The 18,627-nt window shown below is 35.3% G+C and overlaps 1 protein-coding gene across 2 annotated transcripts in view; it reads left to right on the top strand.

The window, feature by feature from the left end:
* The window catches only part of LOC116713518 (cGMP-dependent protein kinase 1), a 100,843-nt gene that overhangs the window by 48,993 nt on the left and 33,223 nt on the right, over positions 1–18,627 (top strand). For both annotated transcript variants that reach the window (XM_032553696.1, XM_032553695.1), the window contains exon 4: positions 16,301–16,406. In XM_032553696.1, coding sequence (XP_032409587.1) covers positions 16,301–16,406 — 106 coding nt within the window. The remainder of the gene's footprint in view (positions 1–16,300; positions 16,407–18,627) is intronic.

Raw genomic sequence — 18,627 nt, 5'->3', positions numbered from 1 at the left:
TATTCCCTCTACTGTTGATCATTCAAGATATAAGCAAATATATCCTTTAAGATTTAACGGCTCCACTTCACAGATATGCATGTTGGCACGTTGGAGTCTGCACTGTGACTCACTGACTTATGGTCATAGAGATAGAAGTTACCCGACTCAGTATTACTTCCAGAAGTTTAAGACCCAGAGCATCATTCTTGTTACGAAATCTTTAATCAGTTACAGTGTGCATCTTTTACTTTATGAAAGTCAATTTAAAGAGCTGTTTGCAAGCAACAAACAGCCAAAAAATATTTACCTTATTGGAAAATGTAGCATAATTCTGTAAAGTAAAAAAGTCCCTCTCCGTATTTCATTGGAAGAGACATTTTACATGATAGACCAGCACAAATACAATTTCTGTAAAGCAGAAGAAAAAGAAAACATTTTTTCTTTCTTGTCGGTAAATAAATGGAAAAAAGAAAACTGTGACAGGCATATATTGAGAAGGACAACATATAACAAGGAACCAAAAGTCCAACAAAAGAACCAAAAGTCTAACATTAACTGTGATTCACCACACTAAAAGTGACCATTGTATCTGTATATGTGTCAATTTGTGTCAGCTATACTGGTACAGTGATCAATGCTGAGACCATCAAAGGAAGGTAAAGGGACAGTTTCCATTCAAGAGAACTGATTGCTGTTTTGTAACCGTTTCGTAAAAATGAAAGAAGTAGAATGTACTCCAAGACCTCCAGAGAGTGCAAGGACATCTTTTACAGAACACATGTTACCATTAAACTCTGTGGTCCATCTTGACATTTTTACCAAGTACACAACTTTCTTTCAATAGGCCAAACAGTCGGCTTATATTTCACAACATCCAGAAAACACACCAATACTTTTAGCAGCTGTGATCTGGAGTCTGTAATAGTTACACAGACCAATGCCTCTGTAAAATATAATTATCTGAGTTGTTATTTTTGAATTAGTTTAGTTCCTTTTTAAGTTGTCTGTATTTAAAAGAAAAGTATACAATTGCTCGATTGACTAAAAAACAGCAGATCATGTCACGTTGATCTGCTGTTGGTCAATAAAGCAGAAGCAACAACATGGTTCTGGAGACGTCTTCGAGTGTGTTGCTGTAATACTACCCCTCCTTCTGCCGTGAGTGCAGTTGTCTTTGAAATCAGCCTCAGAGAAGAAAATGTTCATGTGTTAATGTATCAGTGTGAGTGCAGCACAGTTTGCGCAGTGTTTCAAAAAATTCACCTTGTCCACTGAGAGCGTATTTTCTTTGTAAAAACTTAAGGATGCAACTTCTGGGAGAACCAGGCTCAAAGTTAAACATGATGGCGTGTGCTGACCGCAGCGAATAACAGCTTTTCTTGTTTAAATAATAAAACACAAGGCTTGTCAGATTGTGTGTATGCCAGTTTCCTCTCTTTCTCTCGGTTATTGTAGCAATAATACTCCTCAATTCTCTGTGGGAAACATTATCTATTGTTGCATCTCTGACAGGTATGCTTCACATATGAGCAGTAATTCATAGATGCCACAAAATGAAACATTTTTAATATTTTCCACAAATAGTTTAGTAGCAGTAAGCAGAAGCTTTCTTTTGTCTGCCAGATTCCACCACTTCTGCATGAGCCACAGAACGCCAATTAGCATTGTAATTAAATTTTTGTGATTATTGAAACACGCCATTAGCAAAATCCATTACCTATTTGTGTCTGGCTATAAAACAAACAAACAAAAAACAAAAACACTTTCAACTCTTTAAATAAATTTCCTTGCAAATGTTGCTGCACAGAGAGAAACTATATGTTGTAATCATTTGCTTTTTAGTTTATTTATTTTCATTGTTGGAGATTACTACTGACTGTGCTGCAGGTTTTGCATTTTGCAATCAATTTTGTTTTGCTGGAGATAAAATACAGGAATGAGCTTTAATTTGAGGACACATATGAAACCTGACACCTGTTTATTTAACCAGGAAAAAATAACTTATTGAGATTGAAATTTCATTCATAAGAGTGTCCTTGTCTAGACACTAGCAGGAGAAGATTATAATAATAATAATAATAATACTTGCTCAGTTCTGAAAGAATCTGTCTTTCTCTTTAGTTAGTCTGGAGTTTTCTGTGCATAATAGTTCATAAACACATAATCTAGAGCCAGTATATTAATAAAAATTATCACTCTGTGGTTCTGCTAAACTGTTAGAAACCTTTTTTTTATCTAATATAATATGAAACCCTATGTTTTGGAGTTTTACTTGCTGTATGATGGATTTATTCATGACCAACTTGTAAAAGTGGATAATGACCTGAGGAGCAGGTTTATCAGGAATTAAAGAGGTTTAACCCTTCTTGAACCATTTTCTTTTCCAATTTTAGAGAGCTGACCTTAATTAGAGGTTGAGCCATATTTTAGTGAAATGAAGGGCTGATGAGAAAGATCTACAGACACATTAAAAGATAATGATGCAACTGCAAAATGAGTAAAATGACAAATTGGCTGCACACTTTAGCCTTGTGCACTAACAAGCAATTAGAAAGGCAGAGAAGGAACTGAGATAACATTACTGTAGTTGTGACTGAACTGTGAGGAGAGCTATAGAAACTATAAAACAATTGCTGAAAGGAGGTTTTAGAATGGTTCTGGCCTACGATTTTTGAAAAATAGTTCATATCTGAGAGTCAAATCTTTTTTGTATGTTCATATTATACATGCAGAGGTTTAGGATAATAATTGTCATGGGAGAAAGGATTTCAGCAGATAACCATAAAAACCACTACAACAGAGAGGAGAAGACAGAAAGAATAGCTTTGGCAGATAGAAATCCTGTGGGATGAAGTAGGAAAGAAATCTGCTCCGTTTCCATGGCTGCCATGGTAGCACTGTTGCCAGCATGCAAAAAAAAAAACCGTGTGGTACCATGGTGAGGTTAGGAGCATTTTCCTTCCCCAGCTGTTTGAAGTCAGTTTGGAGTTAACTTTTTGCTTTTTCTGTCATCTGTTTCCACTTCCTCCCGTGATTCACTATACTTTTTTTGTGTTTGTGAGTAGTTGGACTGAGGGGCCCCTGCTGCTGCTGTTGTTGTCCCAGTTCTAAGTTGGTGCGCAGGTGTGAGCCTTGAGCTAGAATCTCTTCTGAGGCTATAGACAACTTGAAAGGTTAAAACATCCAGAGAGGCTGCTTCAGATGGCGATGATTTAGAAAACAGGCCTGCAGGTGCAGCTGCTTTTCTTAGACATTTTTACACTTGTCTCATGAGACAATAGGGAAAGGCTAATGAGATAATATGCACTGGAATCTTTCCATTAGACGATGTTGAGCAGCTGAAGCGACTCTATATCTTGTTGATTTACTTTTCTCGAACCCAGGACCTTTTTGCTGCAAGGCAACAGTGCTATCAACTGTGCCACTGTGCAAACCAAACATACCAAAACATAGTAAGTGAAATAGATTATGCAGAGAAAGACTCAAAATAGCAGTGAGCAGTAATTTAAACTGGAAAAGCAATTGGATCTGTGATAAGCATTGCTTTACAGAGATGTGTTCACACTGAGGAGGATGGTAGTGAGACAATGAACTACAGTTCATTGATGATCATTGTTGAAGAAATTGAACAAATCTATATTTTAAAAGTGCTGCCAGCCTTTGTTTTTTTTATTTTTTAAAGAAAATGCCATCTGACACAGAAGGCATTTTCAGAAGGATGTGGACAAATAAATGTTGTCTATAACAACATCATCTTGAAGCTTGTACATTTTTCTTTTTGATAAAAACAACTTTCTCAGCATAATACCAACTTTCTCTGTATCTCATAAGCCTTATAATACACTGGGGGAAACCTTGTTGTTTTTGTTATTTTGTACTGTGGAAAAATGGGACAGACTGGCCAGATAGCTTTTAAGTCCTTAGTTTAGGGTGCCAGTTTGCTAAATGTCCAAGCTGTTTCTGCCAGACATTATGTCTTCTGACTTCATCCTTCTCACTGGAAACTCACCATAAAAATGGGTATTTTATGAACTGAAATTTGACCTGCAGACTTTGCCCCTTCTACTTTTGGCTTTGAGATTCAGAATGCTGTAACATCAGAGTGGATATCAGTTTAGAGGTCAGCATTTTGGTGGAGTAACTAAATAGACATACCACTTAACAATGTGTTTTCAAACAGGTGCAGTTAGTACTGCTGTGCTGATCAAAGGGGGAAATATGGTTTCCATTCAAGAGCACTGATTGCTGTTTTTTGTAACAGTTTGATAAAAAAATGAGAGCAGCACACTTGCATGCTGTGAGGCCTGCAGTGAGTGCGATAACACTGTGAGAAAGGGACAGCACAGTACTGTTTTTTTCATAGCACACCAGTTGTTTTAGACATTACATGTCCGTCAAAGTTGTTTCATTGTGATCTTTTTCATAATAAATCTCAGGATCGTCTTCTAAATATGAATGAATTGAAAACTGTAGAAAATAAAAAATAAAAAGTTATCATGCTGAAGAGGAACCCTTCAATATGGCAGAAGCCATATTTAAACTCTATTTACTTCAATATATAATTTTGTTATACTTCATAGAATAAATGTGAATGTTAAGAATCAAATAAAAAAAATAAGAAACATGCAAGTTTGATGCCTCAATAACATTAAGATATTCATTGGTGGTTTCTCAGAAATTATACAAGCGAATGTAAACTCAGAGCATAAACGCCAATAAAACTTCAAAGACATAACTGGTAGAATCATGAAATTAGAAAAATTGATTATATATATTTATTTTCTCAACTACAAGCTGCTGTTATTCAAAAATATTTAGTTGTTTGTTTGTTGTACTTAATGTTTCATGATTCTTTCTAACTGTTAAATCTAACATAAAGATGTTTATTTCTTTACTAGCATAAGTATTTGTTGGCTTTTTTCAGTATTGCAAAAGCTGTGTACCATCCATTATTGTCACTTAATAAGTGCAGATCCTTTAAGAAATGTATACTCTAACCACTGGTTGTTGGTTTGCAACATTTCAGTCAATACAGAGAGTCCTATCTTTTGGCCTTCATTAAATAGCTGTCTGAGACTGTTGAGGGATCTGAAGGATAAAATAATGGACAGCAACTGAAAAAAACTTTTTTATTAAGGAGCAGACAGCAAATCATTGGAGAGTTAGTGGAAAAAGAAAGCAATCATATAAATAGCACACCTTTTAAAATGTTACTATTCTTTAAAAAACATGCATAAAACGAGGCAAATGATTTAATCTCTGAAATGTTACATTAAGTAGGGATAGGGCAAAGCCTCTCGCTTTGATTACACCAGTTGCTCCTCTCAGTTCCTGTAAGTGAGGAATGCGTGAGAGTTTTGCAGAATGAAGCGGTGATGCAACCCGTTGGTAAATATAAACTTGTCCAAGCTTTGTTGGAAGAGCTCACTGAACTCACTCACATTTATGGACTGTTTTCTTTTAAATAGTAGTTATAAATGGTTAGCATGTTATTGGATCCTGTTTCAAATTTACATTCTGCACAGTATATTTATAAATAGTGCAACTCCAAGCCAACCCGGGGATAGTTTTTTTTGAACATACCATTCAGTGGTTGTGGCAGCTAAGAGAAAAATAAAATCTTGAAAATATGACAAATCTCCTTGAGTTGAGCATTAGTTGGCAAGATGAATGTAACAAACATGACATTATCATATAAATAAATTCTCAGTCAAATGTAATATTTGAAACATCAGAATAATTTATCCCCTCGAACATCCTCAAACAGAAATAAAGACATTAATAATCTCTGGGCCACCTGCTGACTTGGCTAATGTTTATATGATTATTCTTCTGAATGGCTTCTTTGTGGATATTACAGACACTAAGCAGAACACCGGAGTCCCACAGTGTGGAGGCAGTTCTTGTCAGAATAATTGAAGTTTCATCAAAACAAGAAATAATCAAAAGTCTATTCAAACATACAACGGCACAAGCCAAGCAGTAGGTGGGAAATTCTCTCTGGATTCTCAAGTTATTTTTAGGTGAAGAGATTTGAATGTTTTTTTCCTCTCTCAGCAGGAAGCAAAGCATCTGTGTTTACTGACAGACGGCCTCATGACATGCAGCAACAAGTTATGTCTGTGCTTATTTTTGGAGAAGATGAAAAGTGCAATTCTCTTGTGCTCGCTGAATCCTCCCCCCAAAAAATAAAAATCACTCTGTTGCATGCTGTTATATGAAATCACTACAACAGACCTGGCAGTGTTTACTAAGTTGCTCTTTTTGCCTTTTTTCTAGCATGCAAAATTGGTAATTCAACACTTTTTAGTACAGGGCTTGAATTGATCCACAGAAAAAAGGCACATTTTGAAAGTTTCACCTGGTGCAACCTGGAGGTTGGACCTAAAAATAACCAGCCTGCTGATGAATAGCAAACGCGCTTCATTTCCTCCATTTGATTTTCTGCATCCGGGCAAGACTGAAATTTATAGAGTTATTCAAACTGATTTCCTCTGTGGAAAATGGTTTCTTGATGAATATCCATTATGCTGAAGACAATAAATAATTAGAATTTATCTCACAAACCAAGAAGAGGGCAATTTATATAGAACAAAGTAAGTTTTTGATTAATGTTAAGGTACAGTAGAACGGGGAAGGAAAATAGTTTTTCCTTTTTATCACAAAAGTTTTTCTTATCACTTACATCTCTGGATATAGTAAGGAATACTTGACAGAGTTTAGATAGGTTACTCTATCTAAATCAAATAAATGTTCTGAACACGTTACAAAGCCACATTTTTGTAAACAGATAACTAATAACTAAACTCTTACATTATTTATTTTATCAATTGTATGTTCTATGTTAGATGCCCTTCTGTTCATATAATGTCATTCTGTTGATCCACAAATTCATACAAATATGCCATACCACTAAAATGAACATTAATGGTTTTGCAGTTTATCCTGTTCCTTGCAGTTCGCATTTTGGGTGTACATGAACAGTGTGTATCCATTAATTAGATTTATCATTTCAATCTAAATCTAATTGCTGTCATGACTCTCCTCATCATTAAACTTTAAAAACCATATCAGTCTTGCTTCATACAAAAAGTCAATTGCACAAGTTCCATTAGCTTTCTAGGAGATTGGATCAATGCTAATAAATTCTGACTTTTTCATCTGACTTGTCTTCATGCACCAGCATAAGGTTAACATTTATATTTAATGCTTACATTTCTGATGAACTTTAAGATGGATTTGTGTGACATTTGGACCTGATTCACTTGTCCCCTGGTCCAATAACCTGCACGTACACTTGACCTTTCAGGGCCATTGCTCTGAAGATCCAGTTTATCTTTAATTTTGTTCAGTATTTCCCTTTATAGACAAGTACCTTCATAATAGTGATTAGCCAACTGCCCTTTGTTACCATTGTTATCACAACCATATTGCTTGTATTATTATTGCAAAGCATTCTTGTTTGCTTCTGTGCTATTTGTCATTAGTTCTGTATATTGTAGATTCTGTCATTTTCTGTACAGCTAGTGGCTACACAAGGCACTTCTTTCTTTTTTCAGGGTGAAATAACCAATTAAAATTTTGATATGAAAAATTCAATTTAGATTTGTTGTGGATTATACATCTAATCTCTAATACATTTTTAGTTAGGTATCTCTTAGCAAGCTAAACCTCGGCACCATGAGTTTTTTGCAGACTGTTAGAGTTGCAATATGTGACAATTCTTCTCGGCAGAAAGGATTAATTGAATTGGTTGGCTTCCTGTCATGGTGCTGCTTTATTATCCATTGCTCCTACATTTTAGGGATAAAACCCATTCAAGAAGGTCAATGCTAGCCTGCTCTTCCAAAATTTGATCTGATGCGGGATCATTGTCCTGTTGGAGCGCCCAGTGTTTCCACCAAGTGGATCTGTGTCGTCAAAGGTGCCACCATTGGAAGGGTTTTGCAGCCCTTCAAAGGTTTTTGTGCAGCTCTGAACACAGATCATCGCACAAATGAGGCCCTCAGGCACACATTAGTTAATGCACATTTTAAAAGAAATAAACAAGGGAAACGGTTTATTGCAATGATTTAAAAAGGTGCTGAGAAATACAAATGTTCTTAATATGGAATATAATAACAGATTATAAGTAGAGGACAAATAATTCATTGGCACATTTTTTGCTTTCATTTTAATGAGATGTTAGACAAGAACACCAAAACATCCAGTCACTTTCAAAAGCAGACCTTGGTGCATCCATTCGATAGACAGTAAGAGTTTTCAAAGCGTAACCTCAAAACTCTCTATAGGAAAAAAAATCATTCAGAAATAGAATTCCTTTCCTTAAATACGGAAACCATATTTAATCCGAATTTATAGATCTCTTCTCCACAAAAACACTGCTTTGTACATTCCATTAAAATATTATGTCTTTAATTTGTAGTTGAACATGTAAATGTGAAAAACATAACTAATTTTTTATTTTTATTTTTATTTGGCATCACTTTTAGGCACCATTGAATCAGATGTTACGCTGAGGTGCTTCATTATTCCACCCTTTGCAGTGCATCTGTGCAGCTGACAGTAAAATAACCTCAGCATGCCTCTACTATCACCATGCTTAACAAATGCTTCATTATTCACACAGTGTTGTGTTGAGGTTTAGTTGGCAAAGGGAGTTTGAACAAAATATTGGCACAGTTGTATTAATTACATTTGAATCTTCACACATATTTTTGAAACTCTGGCATAAAAAACAGAAGTTGTGCTCCTAGATTCTGTTCAAGATTTCTTTTAAGTATGAACTTGTATTCAGCTAGAAATCTTAATTTCTAAAACTCAATACAGATGTATCCAAAGGCTCAGTTCTTGCCCTACTTCTTCCCTTCTCTTTAGTTTATATATTAATGATTACCACAGTTGTATCCTGGTCTGTGTTTCACACAGTTTAATTTAATTTGCTGGTGGTAAGGAAATGACATTTTTTTTCAACATGTCTTGTTGTTTTACATCTTTTACTGCATGGTTGGTTAAGTCAGTTCTGATATTAAAATGCTTAAAAGGTGTATCAGTGTGGTGTTTCCTTGAAAGCTTAGTCTCTGATTGACCCCAAGTATTTAAATCTAATGATCCAAAACGACCAGTACAGTAAAAATACAAGTTACTATTACTGCAATGTGATCTGTAAACTTTGAGGTTGGATACAGTCTTGATTTAATAAAGTGAATCACACAATTGTAAAGAAAATCTGCCTTGGGCATGCCGATGGCGAAGGGGTAAAGCCAGAGGCCCGAGTCCTGACCTGTTGACCTTTTCCTCCTCTCTCACAACCCATTTTCCTGTCTGACCACGGTTAAATAAAGACCACTGAAGCCAGAAAAGTGTCCTGTCAAATGTGAGCAACCAACGTTTCTATATGGTATGTCTGGGATGACAAAATATGTTACGTGAGATAGACCAAAATTTTCCAACTGAGTGACAACAATGCTTATCTCTATTCTATTCTATTCTATTCTATTCTATTCTAAGATGGGGCCATATATTAGATTTGGCTATAAGTGTTTACTGCCTTACATGTACCTACACATGAAATATTAAATAGAACCAAACTTCTAAAGAGTAAAAAACCTGTCAGAATCTCGTCCAATTGCCATCTTTCTATCTGTTGTTGATTCACACAGGCACAGATTTTTAAAATTCAGTTTTTGAGATTCTTTTCATCACGTTAAGCCTCAACAGCTGTTTTTTTCTTCTTCTTTTGACTCCTCTGTCATCATTTTTGATCAGAATATGTCAGAATATCACTGGTGTAACATGCAGCCTCTGTTGAAATCCAGGCCACGTGGGGTTTCATCAAAACAGTGAACCTCTAACCCACATCTGAAAGTCTTTTTATTCATCTAGAATTCAATTCCATTTTAAATAAGACATTGGCTGGTTGAGGCGGAACCTGAACGAAAAAAAGTAAAAAAATAAATATTTATCTGGCTGATTGTAAAATTAGTTCAGTGCTTCATCTTATTGCTTTCTGTTTCATATAAATTATCCACATTATCAGCATCTTCTGTGGGAAAATGTTATTTCAGCTTCTACACCTCCATTGTGTACCTACTCAATAGTAGAGTAGCAATAAAGTGAAATAAATCTATGACCTGATCCACAACAGAATACAGAAAAACCCCCAGAGGTGACAACTGGGCACAAGGACAACAGGTGATATTGCAAAAAATAAAAAATAAATAAATAATAGTTCAGATAGCAGACTACTTGTTATTTTGTCTGAGTGTTGCTGTACCCTATCTCATCCTCCAGGCATGAAATTTCTCAGAAATTTAAAGATAAAAATTGCTTTTTTTCCTGATAAGCTCTGGAGTTTATTGATTATAGAGGGATTATTTTTCTCTTGCTGGCTCCGATATTAAAGACGGTGGAGCAGTGGTTTGTTTTACAAGTAATACTTCTAAAAGGAAAAAAAATAAGAAAAAGAATGCACTTGGCATTAAATAGGATACAGCCGTACCAAACTCATAAATAAGATTATTTTACATGGAGGTTTTCCTATTCATACATAATTTCTTTAAAAATTTAGATTTTTTATACGTAGACCAATGCTTCCATTTGTCCGATGTCTGAGGAGTTGAACTGGGTAAATCAAATGCAACTTACTGTCCAACACTGGTAAATATCAGTAACTTTAATGTAAAGAGAAAGTTATTTTACTTGAATAATGCAGACCAAAGAGTGAAAGTCATATCATATGGTATAAAATGTTATTAGAATTAATTTTTGGTTGTTTTGATGACTGTAGCTTACAGCTAATGACAATTAAGTTTGTTAGCAAATAAAAAAATTACATACAACTGAGTTAAATAAAAATAATAATAATTTAAAAAAAGAGATTTTACCATAATTATGTTATGGCCATGTTATACACTGTAGAGTTATGGGAAATGAATGCTGACATGATAGCCGTACAACAGGCAAGAACTGACACTTATTACAAGAAAAGATAAGCCAGATGTAATTGGTAAGAAGATGGCTGCTCACAGAGAGCTGCATCCATGCATATTGATGGACGGTTGCAGAACCAACAGGGATAACTACAACCTACAGGAAGTTGTACCTAGAGGAGGTACAACCTTGGAATCCTGTTTCAGGAATTGATTCCTGAAACAGAGACAATGTCAGGGGCGTTTGAGTTACTTAAACATGAAAAATAAAATTCACTGTTGTTTGGTGGATCAAAGTTATCTTTTAAATAAACTTTGCAATTAGGAAATCAGTTAGTGACCAATAGTAAAACATTTTAATGAAGAACTATGAGGTTAATGTAAAGGTTGTTTAAGTCTCAAAAGCTACACTAGAAATATACTGCGTGCGCAATGAAGAAATAATGTAGTTGAGTCTTACTTTTTCAGCTGAATTAATGAAAAACGTGACATTTTTATGATATTCCAATTATTTGAGAAGCACCTGTATTGTCTGTAAGGACACATTCTCTGCCTCATTCACCACTTGAATCTTGCTATAATTTGGCAGCACTTTATAATTAGGTCAAACCACATGAGAAATGCCCTCATTACAGAAAATGACACTGCTGTCAGATAGATACTGTTTCCTGGAGAAGAAAATCTAAGACATAGAGTGTGAATAATGTGAATGACAGACACATATCTCAGAATTATGTGGAGAGGCCAGCATACCCAGAATGCACACAAATACATGTTTTATCTGTGAAATCACACAAATTGCTTTGAATCCTAAACATAGAGTCTAAATATATTTTCCACAATATTTCATTTCTCCTTCCACTTTTTCAACCCTTCCAAGTGTGTTACTAGTTTCAGCCATAACTGGATCTGGTTACACCTTATCTAATCAAAAAGGTTATTTGGACTGTTGTGATGCGCAAAATGGGGACAGATTGCCCCAACTCGGAGCACAGACCCAACAAATCTTGTGTATAGAAATAGGTCCGAGGAGAGAAATGATTTGACCCAGAAGCAACGTGAGTGGGAGGTCAGACATTATTGGCAATTGTGTAGTGTTTGCAGTGAAGTATTTGGGAAGAAAGTGGGAGTGTAGAGCACTGGGAAATAAGATATGTAGGGAGCTAGCAGCGCACAGCAGTAGGTAAACGTATTATTTGAGGACTTGGCTAAATTGCGGTGAGACTCGGGGAGCTAGTTAGCTTGTGCTGAAGGTACAGATAAATATGAGTGCTCAAGGGTTACTGACCACTTACTTCACAGTTTGCTTCCGTGGATCTGTGCTAGCACATCCTGAGCAGGACAAATATGAAGATGTGCATCAACAGTATTTATAAATATCCCAGGACTTCTATGTGATATACAGAGTGTAAAGGACAATACATGAGTATCGAATGTGATTTCCTTTTGTTCGTTATCCTAATGTGCCCTTGAATATTCACAGGAGGTTGAATATACTTTAAACAATAGAAATCATTTCGCAATATTTTAGAATTCTTTATCACACATAACTTTTTCGTCTGTGCTGGGTATGCACATTATTGCATATGTTCTGTTTTTCAGCAGTATCTGTTCTCTTAATCTCCATCTTTCTATGCCAGAAAATTGTTGTTGGTATTCTACATTGTGTTTGTTCCTCGTTCTCGTTGTTTGTTTTCTGGATAAACCAGATATTTATATGTAGACAGAATTCTCAGTTAAGTTAATTCATCTCTCCTATTTCTTGTCATCTGGAGTCCTTTCAAATTTCCACTAAAACAGGCTAAACTCATTTCTTAACTCCATCATGTTGACAGGCGTTCAACATCTATTTTCCTTCTGTTTTGGAAACTTCCTCTAATTTACACATATTTCTGCCTTAGAACGGATGAAAATTGAAAACCAATTATTCAAGTTACCTTCTTTAATGGATCAACAGTGCAGTTTGCTCGTACTGCTAAAATTTTCAGCTTCCTACCCATGTTGGGTTAAATTGTAAATACAGGAGACATTGCAAGTGAAAGGAAGCAAGCAGGAAAAAGATACATGTAGAGGAAGCAGTTACTCCTGTATTCAGTTCAATCATAACTCACTGTAATTTGGTTTAAGCTAAAGAGATTATGCAAATGTGCCACGTGTGTTAGTTCTTGTAATACAATTATGGCTAAAATCACATGAACATAGGAGAAACAATTTTATTGATTTATTGTACTCCTGACATTTTACATCCAGAGATTGTTATGGAAGGAATAAAAAAAAATATTCCCGAATTAGTGTGACATTTTTCACAATTTTGTCACGGGTATCAAATATATGAAAGTCTATATGTAGTTTCCGGAGTATGACTTAATGTCATACTGTGAACTTTAAGTCATACTGAAAGTCATGTCTTCTCGAGACAAAAAAAAAAAAAAATCTATGACCAGATCTGACACAGGATCTCAGAGTTGTTAGTTATTAGTCATCAGTCAGTTGCTAATACCCTTGTGAAATATTTTGTATGTGCTAAAATATTATTGCATATGGGTAAAACTGGTATTTTTCACATAAATTTGTTTATTTCAGTTAAAATATTAAAAGACCTGAAAAATTACACATCTTACTGTGTCAGAGGATACAAAACATGCATTATAAAACGAAGTTTCTGTCTCACTTCCTCATCACACCATTGGCTGTGAAATGATGTGTTTTTCTATCTGCCTTCTGCAGCAGGTGATTTTACAATATTACTGTGGAGATTATCCAATTGCCTGGAAAAGGAAATGTACAGCAAAATCTCAAATGCAGTTATAAATGTGAGTAGTTTGCATACTGATGCTTGGTCATGATCCACGTTGCACTTGTGGATGATTAGCTTCGAGCTGCTGGGCTCCGAGAGACACAGTTTTTGTCTCCAAACTAATTAGAGAGAGCAACAGCCATAAGAGTTTTCTGTCAGGAACATTGTTTTGACGCTAAAATGGTTTTAAATTCGGATTCTGTTAAACTATTGCTTTCGACGTTGCGAAAGAGATCAGTGAATGTCCTAGTCTTGCTTTTAATTAATTGCTCTTTCATCATTTTCTCTTTTTAAAGAACTTGTCAACATCAGTCTTTTTTTTTCCCCCTTCCTGACTTTGACAAACAATTGTACACAAAGCCACAGAGTGATGTGAACTCTGTGTTTTGTTTAAGAGAGTCTCACAGGAATACAGCTGTCAGGGCTGGGGGTGGGTGGAAGAAAGTAATCTCCTTTCCCCTAAAGTCATTAATAACATCAGCCAAGTTTGATTATATCTACATGAGTTCTTTAGAGCGTGAGAAAGCAGGACAGGTCATTTACTAAGAGTGGCAAAAACTCTTGAGGGTAAAAAATAAAAAAAAATTGTATCAATGATCGACCTAGTCATTGCTAAAATTTTAATCATAAGGTCTTAGTTGAAACAGTAGGAAACCAACAAATGCATTTGTTTTGTGAAGCTTTTCGTATTTCAGGTCATCTTTCCAGCAGTCTGATTAACAAATAGTTACTTTATGTTGGGGCAGAATCTTTTTGAGCTCATCAAATTCATCAGTAATCTTTGAAATAAGGAGAGTACATAAAAATAGGAAAAGTTGTTCTTTTTAAATATAAAAAAGAGCAACACACTTAATTATTGCTACATTAAAATGTCCAATAATATCTTATGGTTCTCAAAAAGTTTTTATTTCTTACATTAAGTGAAACAGAAATTTTTTGTTACTTCCAAAACCTACCTGCCTTAAAAGCGGGGCTGTTTTAAAAGTGCAAAAATACTGTAAGTCTCAGGTGGTTTCAAAGATTAAAACATCATTCACCAGTCCAGCTCCATAATACAAACTTCTCAACCTTTGCTTTCAGCATATCTTAACTGGAAAGTCATGCGTTTCAATTAACATTGTATTACCATGAAAGCCCACAGTAAAATAGTGGTTAAAATGGCATGTTATTTGTTGAAATAAGCAAACAATCTAACTTATTTCAAGGTTTCATTCTTTCACATCTTCAGCGTTGTATTTCTAATTTTATGAAAGAGAAGCATTATTATGTGCTTTTAAAGAGGAATCATTTGTACGCTTTGAAAGAAATTCTTGAGGTAATTTGAAAAACTACCTTCACTCGTTTGGTTTTGCTATTCATTTCTTTAAAACTGTCACTGAAAGTTCACAATTTATATAGTTCTACATGGACACCTTTCATGGATGCCAGTGTCATATACATTTATGCTGTTGATGATGCAATTGGATTTTTTTTTTTTTTTTTTCAAACACTGGAGCAATGATTCAACAACCAACTTAAATACTTTCACACTTTACAAAATGTGATTTGAGTCTCTCAAAAACAAAAAATCTTGTTTGGTCATTTCTGAATTAAAGTAACATGATTAATAGCGATTTCCTAAATGCAGCTCTAACTACTTTGGCCTGATCATGAGATGATTTGTTCTGTTCGGTATCAAAGTGAAAAGCTCAAGATCTCTTTAGTTGTTAAAAAACTGGTGTTGATAACAGCGCATACTGCTGGCACTGAAAAAAAGTAACAGTTTGAATATTGTAAAAAAAAATCACCCAACATTAATGTGTCAGTAGAAAAATAATGTTGCTTTCTTGTAAAATAAAATAAGAAAACAAAAGGTGTTTAATACACCAGCTTCTCTCACTAATTAGTCTGAAAATGCTGCAAATGCGTTTCAAAATTTACATAAGAAAACAACTTGCACCACTTTAGCCAAAATTTGCTTTGTATGTTGTACTGGGCTGCCGCTGCCTTGGGCCAGCACAGACAGCAGTCAGTTTGCGAATAATTAATTTTGAAATGTTACAGAAGAATATCAGAGTGACTTTCAGTCTTGTCACACATTTTGATAATTGCTCCTAGAACAAAGAGTCCAACTCAGGGGCTTAAACTAATAAAAATGGGATATTCCACAGTCAAATCATGACCCCGAACCAATATAAATGTTGTAGCATTACTCGAGGCAAACCAGCCATGCAGTAACACGAATTAACTCCCAACTGCTGGGTGGGGAAAAAAAAATAATTGTACAGAATTTTCTTCTTGTGCTCCAGACCAGAATTAAGGCAAAATAAAACACCTGGATGATAGTTGTTTTTACACATTGCAACAAAACATAAAGGTTAACACCTCCAAGGAGCAGTTCTAGTTGTCTTGGGTTACACTACTAACTCTGATTTCTCTTCTGTTTTAAGTGCACAGCTTATTTGCTACCTTCATTTTGTGAAAGCACGAAACATAAGGCTCTTCCACAATATGCATTATGCATAAACTGCATGCACCTTTGTGTTATTCTGGTTCCCACAGGACAGAAATTGTCTTTCATGGCCTTACCTGTGTGTGGTCTTCTTTCCAGCCTTAACAAATGTGAAGCTGTGGGCCATCGACCGACAATGCTTTCAGACGATCATGATGAGGACGGGGCTCATTAAACACACGGAGTATATGGAGTTTCTGAAAAGGTGAGCAACCGCAGCGTATTGTTTCATGGTGACAGGAAACAGTATGAATAGGTCTTTGATCTGAAATTCAATGAATGAATTAACAAAATGAATTCAGGATTGGGTGTGTGTGTGTGTGTGTGTGTGAACTGTTTCTCAAATAATTTGTAATTCTTGATTTTCTTTGCAATAACTATGATAACTAACTTCAGAGACAGCGTCGTTTGACCATCTGAAAGGCATATCTTGTGTCTTTCTTCTAGAACGTCAGCGTTCCTATCTGTTAAGAAGCGACAAAGCACTAACCACTTTCATAAAGAGGAGCTTATTATCATTTAAAAAGGTTCCCGGAGCATGAAGTATAAGATAAAAGAAATATGCATCAAAGGGCAGAAGGAGACACACAATCAGGTTCTAAATCGTTTATAGACCTGCTTTTTTCTGTTCAGCTTTAATTTGCTTTGATTTTCAAGCTAATTAGGGAAATTATGTGCTACCTTTTTTCTTTTACACGTAACCCTTAATTACTATGACTTAGTTGATGTTCTTACATCATTTATATGCACTACTGCTCATATTTGTTGAAGTAAATTATTGACCCAAGGCAAATGAAAGGGAACAGTACATATTAGTATGAGCTAAGGGCTAATTTCTACTGCTGCTCACAATGCTACAATGTTAATAAACTCCCAAACTGTCAGTATGCTGTTTGGCTTTTCCTTTCAAGTGATACTTAGAGCAAGGTAATAAGTGCAACTTGATTCAAAAAAGTAGATAGAAATTGCTTATGTTTGCTGGAAGTAATGTTTTATGCGTGCATAATGCTCACCACATGTACTACAAATGATTATTCACTTGAAATAAAATGCTTTTATTAACTCATTCTCGGTCAATACACACAATGTTGCTTGCTAAGAGTTGCAAATATATCTGACTGCAAAGAGGAAACAGTATGTAAAAAAATTCTATACTATATAAAACACTTTTTCCATTAACCACTGTGAAAATTTCACACCCTTGGGCCAGCACAGGGTGTCTTTCTTCAACCCCGATTTTTTTTTACATCCTACAGCAAAGAAATTGTTTTTTTCAACCTGGAAATTCACTATCTGCAGTAAGCTGCACAGAAAGTTCTTCGTAGAAAAAACAGAATGTAATTACTTATCTAAGAATTTAGAGATTATTTTAAAAAGAAATTAATACACCTTTTTGACTTGAAAAATCCCAAAACATTTACAACCTCTTTCAGATAGGATAAGGATATACAGAATGGCAGCTCTCTTCTCCACACAGATCTTACATAAGAGTTTGAGAGATGAGTAAATATTTAATAGATCTACTCTATGTTTGGTTTATAGACGGGTGTCTTGGGGGAAATCAGAGATTAATGGTAGCATTTGTTAATAAGCTCATAATTATATTCCCTTTGCGCTCCTCGGAAGAAGATCTAATAAAAGAGCTTATAGGTTTTAGCGAACAACAAAAGCGGACTGGTTGCTGTGAGCGTTCACCCGCCCTTTAACTGCTGTGAAAATTACATATTTGCACTTATAAGTTGTGGAGGAGGAAGACTCAGGAAACATTGATCCCACATGATTTCAAATACAGCAGCTGAGTGTACTTGTCAAGAGCTTTTTCCTCTTCCAAGCGTATATTTTGAAATCACTTTCATGCATTGTGAGAGAAAAGGTAAGGGTGACACTTAGTGAACAATCTCTCACAAATTTACAAAATGCATTTTTTCTTTACTAAACATTTTAGAGTTGGTGGACTAACACTCAACCTTTTCCCCTCCCACTTTAAAGAGAAGCCTTTGAGAACAATCAGCATTTGCTTAGTTTAGAGGTACAGAGGAATCCTATTTTATGTAACTGTTGGATTACATTACATTTTTTATTTAAATGTTGGATCACAGTTGTACAACAGAAGCTTTTTGTTTGTGTCGACATGCTTCATAGCTCCAGCATTTCAAACTCTGTATAATTCATGTAGAGTTGGGCTGCCTCTCTAGTAAATCCAGTGTTTCTGTTGAGGAACTGGAGACATGTAGATCAGCATAGTGGCAAAGTGGGTCTGGAGGCCGAGACAAGATGGCTAAGATTACTGTAATAAAAAATGGAAAATGAGCACAGGGTGGGGGGTGATAGGGAGCTGGAGAAACTAAGAGGAAGAGATGATATGGGAAGATAAGGCTTTGTTCAGCAACATGGCTTATTTTCTTTCGCTCTTGATAAACATTAGC

This window comes from Xiphophorus hellerii, chromosome 22 (genome assembly GCF_003331165.1).
Source record: "Xiphophorus hellerii strain 12219 chromosome 22, Xiphophorus_hellerii-4.1, whole genome shotgun sequence".
Classification (NCBI taxonomy): Eukaryota; Metazoa; Chordata; class Actinopteri; order Cyprinodontiformes; family Poeciliidae; genus Xiphophorus; species Xiphophorus hellerii.
This window is presented reverse-complemented; position numbering and strand designations above follow the sequence as displayed.